The sequence below is a fragment of the Phalaenopsis equestris genome, unplaced genomic scaffold, assembly GCF_001263595.1.
Source record: "Phalaenopsis equestris unplaced genomic scaffold, ASM126359v1 Scaffold000104, whole genome shotgun sequence".
Classification (NCBI taxonomy): Eukaryota; Viridiplantae; Streptophyta; class Magnoliopsida; order Asparagales; family Orchidaceae; genus Phalaenopsis; species Phalaenopsis equestris.
The window spans coordinates 314,036-328,902 of NW_018164546.1; the positions used below are offsets into that span (position 1 = coordinate 314,036).

A 14,867-nucleotide genomic window follows, 5' to 3' on the forward strand; every position below is an offset into this window, starting at 1 on the left:
TTAAAAATGGGATCCAAAATACTCTTACTACACTCCTCGGGCAACTTTTTAGTTTTTTAAATAATATTAAAGAGTTTTGTAAGCCAAGAGACTCCCAAATCCCCTAAATATTTCCACACTTCAATTGAGATATCATCAGGCCCTACAAATTTTATTTACCCATGAGCATTAATAAAAAACTGAAATTGATTATATAATTATGTTTGTATTTATTTTAAAAATTATGAATTTCATCTTTTATTATTTCATCAGTGGTTTATATCTTTGTAATCCTTAGCAAGCATGTGTTTGTTAACACAGAGCTAGTGGCTTATCTGTTTCTTCTTGTTATTATGTTTATGTTGGCTTTGATGTTCCTCAGTTCATGATCTTCTTTCATCTACATAGTCCATTAAATAATAACATGTACTCTTTTTATATGGATTTGTGGTTTTATTGATTTTGAAGCCTGCAGAAGTTGGCGTTTCATCCCATCAAACCAACAAAATTTCAACAGATCATGAAGTATTAAATGGCAAGATTTCTCAGGAGATGTTTGAAGGTATCATTCGTGAAGTGGTTGAAGAAATTGGAGTTCCTGCAGAATCATTGGTAAATCTACACCTCAACTTTCATTTTTTGTGGTTGACATTTTACATGGCTAAATGCTTAAACATATGAAAGACATCTTTTTTCGTTTTTACAAAATATTGACTTATTTCGCTAGAATTTTGAATTTTGGAAATCATTTGCATATATTGACCTTTAAAGAGTGGACCGGAATAATTAATGTGAAAGGAATATGAAAGAAAGGTAGTAAATCATGTTCACATGTACAGTAGCTGTTATAATGTGGGCGCAAAAAGCTAATGTACAATCGCTAGGATTTTGAATGATACTCTACCTTCTATCACATAATATGAGCAGAAAACACATTCTCAGAGTAAACATCAAGATTTACGTGGTTCAACTTCAACTGGACTGACGTCAAAAGGAGAGGAGAGGAGATTCAATTCAATATTAAAGAAGCTATATTCTTGATGCACAAAATAAGAACACACTGCGTTTCTCAATTTTGTAAGCACACCCTTGCAAAAAAAATTGAAGCCCGCCAATGATCTCTCGATTCAGTCAAAATGGAGCTTTCAAATGAATCACTAATCTTCCAATGCCACCAAGAGGGTATGTTAATGAGAATTAAGAGATATCTTAATTATTTGACATAAATATTTGACAGACATCTCATCTAATGGATGCTGACCCTTCTTTCACGATTCTCAAGCTAGCTTTGGGAGGCCAATCTTGAGATTGGGACTTCTCATTTTTAATCACCCACATTTGGCCTAAATTTTGAGGATAGGATTCCCCTGTTGTGCACACATCGTGAGGTGTATTGGGATTCATGGTTCAGGAGCAGCAACATGAAACTCTAGGGGTCAATTATAGGAATCAACGTGTTGTCAATGATCTAATCCATTTCCTCCATAAATAGATCCCATGCAATGTAATATAGATTTGATACAATGCAGGGTATATAGAACATAATTGAGTCGATATAATAATTCTTATTGTGTTTCCTCCTTTATAGGCCCAACACTTTAGGATTATAATGCTTTTAATGGCTTAGGACTGTTGACCTCATTTTTGGGTGAGGTCTTTACTTCTCTTCTTAGAGCATAGGGTCCAGTCTTAGGTTTTCTTTGTTTAACTCTTTTAGAGGACTAGTACCGAACCCACGCCATTTAGAAAATTCGAGTCACCTCGTCGCTCCTTCGAGTCTCGCATGGGCGGTCCCGAATTCTTGGCATTTCGTTGAGTTGATTAGGACCGACACATGAAAACTGAGTTCCTACATTAATAGGAGCAGCCCTTAGGGAACTTCTTGCGACCCGAACACTCGATAACGCTGCATTTTGCACACGCATCGCACTCTGCACGGTTTTGACTTAAATTGACTCGTCCGTCGGCGAACTCGTCCCGACAACGTTGGATGACGAAACGGATCACACAGATGCGTCTGGGATGTCGACTTTAGCTACGAAGGACACCCGTATTGTTATGGTTTCGCACGCGAGTGACTGACACGAATATCAATGCACATTTTTTTAATTAACAGTGCGCGGGCTCGGGCTCGGGCTCAACCCATGTTCGACTCGGGTTTGATTCAGACTGGACTCGGGCTAAACACAAGCTACCAGCTCATCTGAATTTGAAATTCAAATTTTAAAATTCAAACAAATTATTTAAATTTTATCTTAATTAAAAATATTCAGGTGATAATGCTTTCCAATTGAACCTGCCCTGCTTATGGAAAACATTTATTTCCCTGCCAAGCTTCACGTAACGACTCCTGATTAATTCACCCCGCTCTAATTCTAAAAGGAAGTCTCGTCTTCTTCCTCTGAGGTCTGCTCGATTTGGCTCCCTTTGCTCGCCAACCTTCTCTCGCTCACCTTCTTCCTCTCCCGAGACTTCTCTGCTTGATCTCGCTCGACAGGAAGAGACGAAGCGCTCGACCCCTTTTGTTGCGTCAAAGACTCTGCCCTAACGCTCTCAGCTTTCACTCGACCGAACGCCCCCTGTCCCGCTCGTCTCCCTCCTCTGCCTCTTCCGAGCTCCTCTCTGCTCGCTCACTTCCGCTCAGCTCTTTCGAACGAAGTTCCTGCTCGTCTCCCCTGCTCGACAGAAACCCTCACTTGACTCCTTGCTGCACCGAAGATCCCCGCTCGACGCCTGCTCCTTTCGATCCCGCTCCTCCTCAGCGACTCGATCGCAGCTCCCGATCGAAGCTCCTGTTCGCTTCTCCTCTCTGCGACGGAGACTTGTGTTTGACCGAACTCCCTCTTTTCTCAACGCTGAAGCCCTCGCCTCACTCTGTTCCTCTTGACAGAATCCTCGCCTCGCCTTCCCTCCTCTCCTTCACCGAAGGCTCCCGGTTCCCCTCTTCTCACTCCTCAAATCCCGAGATCATCATCTTCCCAGGTAAGATTCCTTATTCGAATTTCTTCTCGTTCAAAAGCTTTGAGCCGACTATAGAAATTTTTTTTTTACCACATTGCTAACTAAATGATGATGTGAAACTTGTATGCCCCTGGAGGTCAATTGTTGGTAGCTTCTTTTTGCACTGTTATGAGGTTAAGTTAGTTGATGAAGATAAAATGATTTAAGTAATTGTTTGTGATCTACAAAAAACATGTTGCATGATAATATTTATTTTTGTAGTGTGTCTTTATCCACTATCCAACTTTTGCATCTACCATTAATCACTAAACTTTCAATAATTGATAGGATAAGAGTTTTCAAAATACAAATGGCGTAAAGATTTGCTTATGGCAGTTTACTTAAGGATTTGTGATCTTAATTTACTAGAACTAAATGAAAATATGACACTCAATAGGACGCAATGGAGAAAAAGGATTCATGTAGCCGACCCCACGTAGTGGGATTAAGGCTTTGTTGTTGTTGTTGTTGTTGTTGCTAACTAAATGATGATATGAAACTTGTATGCCCCTGTTTGTATGTCTCTGGAGCTCAATTGTTGGTAACTTTCTTTTGCACTGCTATGAGGTTGAGTTTGTTGGTGAAGATAAATTGATTTAAGTAATTGTTTGTGGTCTGCAAAGAACATGACGCATGATAATACTTATTTTTGTAGTGTGCCTTTTATCCACTGTCCAACTTTTGCATCTACCATTAATCGCTAAACTTTCAGTAATTAATAGGATAAGAGTTTTCAAAATACAAATGACGTAAAGATTTGCTTATGACAGTTTTCTTATAGATTTGTTATTCAAACATTTGTTATATATTCATTTGGCCATAATCTGTTGATGTGTTTTGGAAACTCATGTACCAAGGTTTAGGGTCATAGCTATAATTCATTTCTTTTATCCCGCCTGGAGCAAGTTAAACTTCACTTGCTATGTTTATTGGAGAGAGTCTTGCTCTTAAGTATTTCATATGCTGCCCTAGTTGCACTTTTACATAGTTTTGGTGAGGGATTTGGGGGCATTATTTATTTAGCATTCTTGGATGATTTTCATGGCTTATTTGGTTGCAGTTTTGGAGCTTTCAAAAGTATGATTTTGGGACTGTTTTACGGTTGTTTTGAGCGTAGCTTTGGGACTGTTGGGTGGCATGTTTGACCATGGTTTTGGGGCTGCATAGGGTGTTTTAGAGCTCTCAAGTACGCTGATTTTGGACGAGCCATAAGAGTTGATTTTGAGCACCATGGATCATTGTTTTGATGAGTTTGCCTTCATAGATCCCGCTGTTAGACAACCCATGGGAAGCCTTAAAGTTTGTCGGCAGCTTCACGATCTTAGCTCAATACATATACTATTTGGAGAAGTATGTCAGGGTTGCACTTTCCACTGATTTTGGAGCCTTTAAGTGCACCTGTCTTGGATCGTAGGCAGCTATAGGATCACTAACTGAAGCTCCTAGCCGCTGCCCAGTATCGTAGAAGCGCTGTAGGCTGCTGTCCAAGGCTCCAAAGCCACTGTTTGGAGTATAGGGATGTTGTAGGCTGCTGTCCAGGGCTCTAAAGCCACTATTTAGATTATAGGGGCATTGTAGGCTGCTGTCCAGAGTCTCCAAAGCCACTGTTTGGAGTATAAAAGTTGTAGGACCACTACCCAACTTGACCGGAATTCTTCTCATCCAAAATGTGATGCTCCAATGTAGCGAAGAAATCACCAAAGAAACCCCTAAAGATGCAACTTGCAATAAACATGATTGTTTAATCTTCTAGTTTTACATACAATTAAAGAATATTAAAAATCTTGTATCTCAACATCCAAAAGAATTGCACCTTCTCAGATCATGTATATATCTTATCCCAGTTAAAGTCTTATCATGCATTTGGGGCGGCGGTGCGGTGCTGCACCGCAGTTTTCCTGTTTGGAAAAACTAAGTTTTGCTCGCACTCTCAAAAAGATGCAATTAAAAAATATGTTTTCTTATTGGACCTAGCTACCTGCGGTGGCTGCTAGAAAGCTGCAGTCATATTTTTTTCAATTTTTTTTTTTTTTTAGCAACCGCCGTAGCTTTTTGAAAATAATTTTTTCTTAAGCAGCTTCACAGCTGCTTCTTCAGACACTTGCAACTGCCCCAAACAGACCCTTAGATACAGTGTAATGTATCTTTGTATAAGGAGCATCAAGACCTATAGTCCACCAAAATTATTTCTTACATGCATATGCGGATTTCTTGATCCATTGTCATAAAACAACGATCAATCATGAGACATATGAGAACATATCGAGTTTAGTACCCATTGAACACTGCTTTTGTAACCTGCAATCACAAAAATAACATTGTTAGTTTATATTGGTTTTTCAATATGCTGTACTGTCTTTATGATGGTTTTCACTAAATTGCTACTTTTCGTTTATTCATTTATATTTAACCTAGCTTAATACTTTTTTTTGTATCTTCCAATAATATTGGACTTGTTCTTACCACCAAACTTTTCTCTAGAGGTTGTCCTTTTCTCAATATGTTGTCCTGTTCTCTCACGGATAATCCCTCACCCCATTTTTATTCGTTTACACCCTCAAGCATAGATGTCACATCTTTTGACAAAAATTGATTCTTAATATGCTCTAAGCTTATGGTATCCCTCCCATATACATCGCATAAAAATGTTTATATGAGAGAGATATTAAGCACAAGATTAATCCAATTTGATCCTCATCATCAACAATCACATCAAGTTTTTTCAAATTGCAAAAAATGAATCAAACTAATTTTAGTGTTTGTTTGGAGCAGCCTTTTTATTGGTTTATTTTTCAGACCGCTTTTACATTTGACTACTACTTTCTCATTGCTTTTCAAAAAATTTTATGAGGGGAGACTACTTTTTACTGCCAAATCTTTTTTAGTGTGTAGTTGTAAGGAAGCTCATGTCTGTCCTTTTTCAAAAAGAAAAAAAGATATTTAATGCGCGCAATAGCTATATAATTGCAATTACTCAAAATGATGAGAAGTGTTAAAACTTGCTTTCCCACGCTGACTAAGAAGGCAAAAGATGCTTAGTGGTTCAAATAGAAAGATACGAGAAACTATTAATTTGTGATTAGTCTAATGAGAAGATACAAAAGAGAACATAACACGGAGAAGTGAGCAGAGATTTATAGTAGTTTGGTTTACTGACCTATACTCATTCTCAGAGAAAACAAGAGCAAATATTCCACTATGCTAACATTAGAGTATAACAGTAGCATCATTGTATGCTTATAGAGATTTCTTGAGAGTGTCAAGAAAAGAGAAGTTAAAAGGGATGAAATTACAATTATAGGAGGCTATAGTCGAATGCAGAGTTAAGTGGTTACATTAGACGGGAAGAAGAGAATAGAGTCTTTGGTAGCACTTAGGTTTTTTACTAGGTTTTGTTGAAAGATTTCGGTGGACTTTAGGAGATATATATTCAATAAAGCCTCTAATCAATAAAGTCAAGGGAGTATCCTCAATTGAGCTATATTAGAGGTGATATGAAGAATGTTTGGTAATTAATAAAGAAGTTATGACCTACTTTGTGTAATCCTTGAATGGTGTATTTATAGTTGCACTAAAGACTTCTATGCTAGGTTTGTAGGAATGGTAGGCTGACAGGGATGTAATACCGTTGGAGATTAGGCTGATACGGATGTTATGATGTATTTTGTAATTTTGTATAATGAAGTACCATTTTTTAGATTTTGATTTATTATATGGTGTGACAAGTTCATGGGGCAGAAAATTAATTGTTGGGGAAGGTTTCATAGAGCGGAGCCAGAATGGAGGCAATGAATGTGCATAGATTTTTGACATTGTAGGGTCCTTTGGTTGTGGTGAGCGAACTGGTGACAGGATCCATTACATTTGTTGGTAATAATTGCTATGTATGTGTTCATGGGCAAGCTTTTAATAATGGTGTTTTTCATTAAATGTAAGTGCATTGCTTGTTGGATTCTATGAACTTTTGAAGTTGCCATAATTGTTTGTTTGAAGTTGTGTTGAGGAAGATTCATAAGATTGGGAGGTATGTTGAATGGAGTTGGATGGCTATCAAGCTGAAGGTGTGAATTATAGAAAGCATTTGCAGAGAGAACTATTGAGATCAGTTCTCGAGAGACACCATCAAAATGAATTCCCAATATTTGGTATGTAAAAAGAGGGTTTTTTTATGTGCAATCGGTTAGTGTTGCACTACTTTTGGCATTATTATAATAAGCACATGGTCAAAAGAGGTTGCTTCAAATCCTTAAACAATAATTTGGATTTGTAGTTGGCTTTTTTTTTTATTATTGATTAGTTGAGCTGATTGATTTTTCTTCCTACGTGTGCAATAAACCTTTGCTTTTGATAATGTTGTTAGAGCTACTTTTTTTTGTTATGAACAATGACTCCAGTTTGATTCATAGACCTTTTGCAATTAACTTGAAAGCTCTAATTAAGACATCATCTATCAAAAAAGAGTTGGTTAATTGTTATTGTTTTTTTTTTTTGCCTATCTTAGACATTTTTATTTATGATCCTCGTTGTCGGCATCTTCAAATGCATGCCCTATGAGTTTTTTCACAAAATTATACTTAACATTAAGATCACACATTTTGGTTCTCCAATGACCAAAATTTTTTGAACCTTCGAACTTCTTGATTTTGAATCTCATGACCATAAAAATGTACCCTTATGCCAGTTTTTTGTGACTTGGATGTCAATAGAAAGTGCGAAAATGCTAGTAGGATCAAGAACGGCCAACCACGAGCTATCCTAAAAGAGAGAGAACACAATCTCTTAGAGAACACTAAGATTTATGCATTTGGTTTTAACCAATCCTACACTTTTGAGAGAGAACAGAGAAATCCAGCCATTAGCTAAAGGCTAGTATCATTTTGTACAAAATAAGAGCACCCACTGTGCTTCCTAATTTTTTAGTACACCCATACACAAAGAAGAAGCCCCAAAATAACCTTCCAATATATTTTACCTTGGTAACAAGCCTTCTTCTCACTTAGCATTGGTGAAATCTCCAATCTTCGAAAGTAACCTTTACTTCTGAGACGATGTCAATGAAATTTACAAGATATCTGAATTTCTTATACGCAAACCCTTGGCAAACACCTCCATCTTATAACTGTTGACCCCTCTTGCACAAATCATGATCCTGGTATCAGGATTTCAATCCTAAGATCAGGATTTCTCGTTCCGGCTCAAATCCTGGAAGAGAGTCCGCCTGAGTTTTATCAGGATTCCTGATTTTCAATTGCTACCACATGAATCTCTAAGCTCAATCACATGGATCATTTGTCGCTTATCCGGTCTGGCCACTACAGTCATCCATAAATAGTTGCCAAATATGTAACATAAACTCTAGGCAATGCGCAAATTATGAACAAAATGCAAACATAATTTGGTAAAATATAACAGTTGTTGAAAATTTTTGCATGGGAGAAAATGATATTAACATTTCTAATAAGTGGTATAATTTTTTCAGACTGATCCCATCTTTATTGGAATATCAAGGAGGAACCTGAATGTTAGGCCAACTGCATTTTTCTTTATTAATTGTAGTCTTGGATCGCACGAAATTCAGCAGCTGTATTCAAGAGCCCAAGATGGTTATGAATCCATCCAACTTTATGATGTTTCAATGGTTAGTTCTACAAAGTCAAAACATTGACTTGACCAATTTACATCTGATTTTATATTAATTTTTCCCATTGCTAATTGAAATCACTTATCTAGGAAGAGCTGCTGAAGATGTCGGAGAGAATGCCTGGTTGCCATCGAGGTGGATTTGCATTATATGAGCAGATGATGAAAGCCAGCCAAGGCGACTTATAAATATGATTGGCAGGTCATTCTCTTAACAAGGTTGAATATCTCTTTTCTATTTATTTATGCTTAATGGATTAATATTAGAATGCACCACTTTTCCATCATTATATAAATTATAATAATTCATGGGAAGCCACTCGGCTTTAGATGACATTTTTTGTGTGGTCTATTATGTCTGTGAAAAAAATAGAAATTTGTACGAAAAAGGAAATTTGTATCTTATTTCATAGGAGAACCCTCAATAATATGCTAACGCTATTATTTTCTCTCGAGTTGGAGCATATATATATTAATTAGATCCAATTTGTTGCATTGTTTGAAAAATTGAAGTGGATCCAAAGCTTTGATAAATAATATCTATTAGTTGTTCTGAGTTGGAAACTTGATTAATGGTCTTCTTTCATAGCACCATTTCTTAAATGATGTCATGATTAACCATAATATGTTTGGTGCTTTCATGGAGCATGGGATTGTTTAAATGAGATAACGACATTTTTTTATCATTTAAGATGATAGGTTATGCAATTGGAAGGCCAAATTTCCTAATTTAAGCTAATGGGCTGTGCAATTGGAAGAAAAAATTTCCCAAGGAATTTCTTAACCCATATCATTTCATACGCAGAGTTTTTCATGACTAAATTTTGCCTTGGTGCTCAAGACAGCCACAATAGCTTATTTCTTACTCTTTTATGTGATAAAGTTATTTATCACAAATATGTTGTACGTAAGTGTGAAATTTTTTATCATCAATTGATCCAACATAATCAACATTAAAAATGGCTTCCACACTAAAGTGTTAATTCTTAGTGCATAGTTGGCTTTTTTGTGATGATTCTTTCTTCTGTCTAAGGATATATAGAACTCATGCAATGCTTATAAGAAAGAAGAGATTCCAATGGTAAAAGAGTCAGATAAAGTGTTTGACAAAGATGGAGTGATTTATTGTGTGTTTTGTGAAATTTGTGAAACCCACCTTGAAAGGCTTTTTTTAACCAATAAATGATCTTGAGCTTATTTGCTCCAATTTCTGGTATTAGAGCCATCATTTTGGGGGATCATCACACTTTGTGACCGAACTCTGTGATATCATAGATGACGCGAAGGATTGCTGCGTATAGAGATTAGATTGCCCAAGGAAATCCAACAAGGGATTGCATCTGCCATCTCCCGTGTTGATTGGATCGTGGCTTACATTAGCACGATATAGTCACGAGTTGAGCTGTTGCAGATCACTACGCACAGTGCTCCAAGACCCCACTGACGGGAAGCGCTGGGGATCACGATGAACAGAGACCCGCAAGCTTTAATCGTGACTCGATCTGCGCGAGTTGATGCGATACAGTCGCAACTTAGCTTGCTGCTAGCCAACCAGATCGCTGTGTACCATTTTTCATCTATCTTCTGATTTAAGCCATTCCATATAATCGCAATTTGAGGAAATAGGTGGAGCAGCATACAAGAGTTGACTCTTGATTGAACCGCCCAAACCAACCGAGCCAATTAAGGGATTACAGGATACAAAAAAATCCTTTTACCTTTGTGATTGAAAATTTTCCTGGGAGTAACAACAACAAAAAAAAATAAATGATTTGGAGAAGAAATTGGAGGAAGAAGTGGGGCAACTCAAATCTGGTACAAAGGAAAGGTTTAATGCCATTGACAACCAATTATAGAACTTGGAGGTGATTATGAGGAAGCTTATTGATATGCAATCCAAGACCCCATCGGCCGTTGCAAACCCTACCTAGGTTTGACCAGAGATTCATTGGCTACATCAAAAGGGGAAGAGATTGGAAGAGAGGAATATGAGGAGAAAAACATTCACCTTCAAGAACATCCTCCCAAGGCTCCAAGTGTGGTGGATTAGAGTTTTTTTATGGAGGCGATTGGGCCGAAACATGGAGAGAAAGTATGCAAGAGGTAGGGAGGAGTATGAAGAAGAAATGAGAGGAGCAGGGAGATGATATGCCCATTATTCGAAGGACATAATTTTATCGTCGATACTTTGGGGGAAATAATAGTGAGAGAGGAAGATGGGGTGGATAAGTTAGGGTTAGGAAGTTGAAGAGGCCGAGCTTTTAGGGGGAAGACACACATGGGTGGGTGTATCTGACGGAGTGATACTTCACGGTGAATGGGCTAGATGGGGAGGGTTGTGTTTGGAGAGGAAAGCCCTAGCCTAGTTTCAATGGAAGGACGCTCGATATCTGATTTGTTAATGGGAGCAATTTAAGGATTGTTTGTTGGAACATTTTCGAGTCATTCAGGAAGAAAACTTACTCGAGTAGTTTTTTTCCTTAACTCGGGAGGGGACTATCATGGAATATATGTAGAGATTCGAGCTATTCTTGGTACAGCTAAGGGGGATTTCTGAAGTATGATTGGAAGAGAATTTTATGAAGGGCCTAAAACCCGACATTCATACAACATTCCGACTATTGAGACTGTGGGAACTGAGGGGGACGATGGAACTAGCCCAAATGGTGAGGACAACAATCAGATGGAGAAGGCCAGTAGAAGTTGCACAAATGGAGGGTTGTATCGAACTGCTATAACCACAATAGTAACAAAAACTCAAATAGTGGAAGCCCAGAGAGACGATGCATGAGAATAATGGGTTTTGATCGGGAGCAAAACTCAAGTGCCTTACAGAGAGATTTTGGATAAGCGAGCAAAGCGGTTATGTTTTTGATGTGATGAGAAGTTTGTCCCAGGACACCATTGCAAGGATAAAGAATTATTAGTTCTCATGGTGCATGACGAGGAGGCAAATGATGAAGAAATAAAGGAGTTGTGGTGGAGGAATATTCACTTTTTCCCACATTGAGGACAAGATATTTTTTTGGGTTGAGTATTGTAACGTTTGTGCCTAGCCTAAGGACAATTTTGTATTTTGTATGCCTAAAGACAATTTAGGCTTTTATTATTATTTTTGTTGGGTATAAATAGATTCATTATTCTTAGGGTTAGTTTTATTTTGAGATTTGAGTTGTGAGTCTTAGGTTTAGGATTTGAGAGAGATTCACTACTGTTCAAATTGTAGGAATTGGGAGAGATTGCCTACCTCTCAAATTATAGGTTTTTATCTTTGTATTTTTGTTTAATTATTAGGATTATTGAAGAAAAATATTAGCTCGTTCTAATTTTTCTAGAAGTTATGCTGATATTTTACTAATTTTTTTAATTTTTCTTGATTTTTTAACTTGGGATTGTATCATTTTCCTCTTAGCAGTGTAACATCGTGGTTTCACAACTTTAGTGGGAGCACCATAGAGAAAGGCATTACTTATATCTATTTGCAATAATTGCCAACCTTGATTGAATATGCCCCAGTGGTTTCTTCATAAAAGACTTTAATGAGATCATTATAGATGAAGGTATTGTTTTTGTTCATTTGCCACATATAAGTAATGCAAATAAAATATTTGTATAAAGTTGAGCTATTGGTAAAGAACCATCATGTTGAAATTTATTAGTTTTACCTATCGATATGACTGGTTTGCATTTTAGAGATCATCATATTTCATATATATCAAATTAGTCAAATCCCAAAGTCTTAAAGCCATTAATAACTACAGGAAAGTTTGTCAAAACCGGCAGAAACACTGGCGGACATGGCATGTCGGTCTTTTTTGACAGAAATTGTGGCTGAACTCCCGTATTTTGAGTTTTTGGGTGAAAAATCAACGGACGGTCTGTTTTTGGTATGCTTGTCTTCGATTGAAGTTGTCACGCTAATCTGTTGGAAAACGGACGAACGGTCCGGAGGTTCTTGATTTACTAGTATTTGGCTGAAATTGCCACCGAAAAACAGACGGAAGATTAGCCAGTTCTCAGTGCACTTGTTTTGGGTAGAAATTGCCGCCGAAAATCAGCTAGTTTTCTACTTTGTATTGAACAACCGCACGAAAGCCTTCATTTGCTCTTCCCCTCCCTCCGCTTATGCGAGCTCGCAGCCAACATCCTGTCTAAATTGATTTGACCCAAATCTCCACCGTTTCTCAGGTTTTTTGTGAAATCTTTGTGAAACTTGCTCTCTATCCTCCACAAATTTTAGTTTTAGGCTTTGTCCCTCAACTTTTCATTTTTAGAGATTTTAGGTTTTTAAGAAAATGTGAAATGTATGTTTAAAGTCTTTAAAATTTTTAATATATTTCATCAATCTTGCATTATTGTTGTATTTATCGTTGAAGTTTTTAAGTTTTTGGAAGATTTAGATACATATCACTCAACTCTTATGTTTTTACATATCTAACACCCAAACCTCCATTACAGACATGCCACCTTACCTATTATACATGAATGTGTATTTTAATTTTTAAAATTCTAAATAATGGCATTTATGATGTGATATGAAAGTTTTTGTTACGACACGACCCGGGAACTTGGCATTAGCAAGACGGGAATTGATGATCAGGCAGAGGAAAATTATCTAATAGTTTCATTTCATAATTAAAATAAAATCCAAAATCTAAAAAAACTATTCTATCTTTAGAATTTAAAGTTACAATAGGGTCTTATGGATTTTTAAACATTTGTAACGTACTAAATAAAAGCTAATACACAATGCTTATCTGTTTGTGCTTCACGGCGCATTTACACGTACTCTTGTCGGTTCATTTATCCTTGAAGCTTGTTTTTTTTTCTTTTTTTTTTTGTAAAATATTAACAACTAAATGTTCAGTTAAAACTATTTAATGGGTAAATATTTATAAATTACATCAATTCTTATTTTAAAATACTTTAAAAATTGTAGTACATAGTAAAAAGGATTGAGCAGCAAAAAAAAACACTAAAGAAATTAGCTTCATCTATTTTAATTTAATTATATTACATTTTTCATTATTGAGAGACATTGTCTAAATACATGCCTAAAAAATATTTATTTAATCTTTTTCAACCGACAGTAAAGATATGTAATCATTTCCATTTCTATGTTTATTTTCGTGCACGGGTACATTATATTTCAGGGTATATTTTATTCTTTTATTGCATGTTAAATTTAAATTAAAAACATGATTTTTTGCATGTTAAAAGAAACGTCCGGAAACAATACAAATTTGTGTGATTTATAGAGCTGTTGTAAAAGAAAAAAAAGAATATTTACATTTCATTTTAATTCTAACTTTACTAATATTATTTAAATATATTCATATTAAAATTTTGCCTAATTTATAATTTCATAAAAGTATATAAATCATCTTTATTCCTATGAAATTTACAATTAGGTGGTTTAAACAATATTTTATTAATATTAATACATATAATGACGATAATTAGATTAATTTTATGCTACAACTTCTAAAATTTATTTAGGCATACTTGAATTTAATAATACCTTAATTATAATTATGTTTTAAACTTAATAACTTAAAATGAATTTGTTACCTTTGGTTGAAATTCCTGTGTCTTGCCCAAAGTTATTCGAACCTAGCAGGTAAGGCTCGATTGGGCCCTCCACGCATGTAATAAGGCCTCTTGTGGCCCGTTCCTTCTTCTAGAGCTCTCATTCAAATGCTTCTATAAGCCAATACGATCGTTTCCTCCTCCATATATTGCTCCCTCCTCCCCCTTGCGGCCGTTTTTTTTTTTTTTTTTTGGCCTCTTATTATTCATTTGGACTGGCCGGCTCCTTGCCTTCACTCCCTCTCCCACTGTCTCTCACTCAAAAAAAATATTCAAGTTTAGGTGTAGATAGGTGTGTAAACGAGCCGAAGACGAGTGAGCCCAGGCTTAGCTAGTGTTCGGCTCGTTCATATTTCAAGCTCAAAAAGTATGTTTGATGAAATAAAATAAAATTATCACTTATTTCTTATTTTAATTATTATTTATGTATAATCTTTCATTTTGAAATCATAAATCATTTTAACATAATTTTATGATACAGAAATGTACCATATTTCGAAAGTTAGGTGCATTCGTTTTACTCAATGTTTAGAAAATTTGATCGAACAATCATGAACCGGTGGCTGGTCTGATCTGAATACACTAAAGAACTTGTTTTGCAGTTGAACCAGCTCGCTCCCTTTAAAACGCCGATCAAACCGGCATTGAGTCCGACAGTT

At 36.3% G+C, this 14,867-nt stretch overlaps 1 protein-coding gene across 7 annotated transcripts in view; it reads left to right on the forward strand.

Annotated features, from left to right (window-relative positions):
- Positions 1 to 12,844, forward strand: part of LOC110020590 (nudix hydrolase 9) — a 52,444-nt gene extending 39,600 nt beyond the window's left edge. Inside the window, exons 7-11 of one of the 7 annotated variants that reach the window (XR_002293542.1) lie at positions 448 to 591; positions 8,459 to 8,617; positions 8,710 to 8,838; positions 12,035 to 12,179; positions 12,381 to 12,844. Coding sequence is in view for 5 of the 7 variants with exons in the window: in XM_020718743.1 (XP_020574402.1) it covers positions 448 to 591; positions 8,459 to 8,617; positions 8,710 to 8,808 (402 nt within the window). In the remaining 2 variants the exon portion in view is untranslated. Of the gene's footprint in view, positions 1 to 447; positions 592 to 8,458; positions 8,618 to 8,709; positions 9,084 to 12,034; positions 12,238 to 12,380 lie in introns of those variants that run through there. The other 6 variants (XR_002293543.1, XM_020718743.1, XM_020718742.1 and 3 more) reach the window with 6 other exon arrangements.
- The last annotated feature ends 2,023 nt before the right edge of the window (positions 12,845 to 14,867 follow it).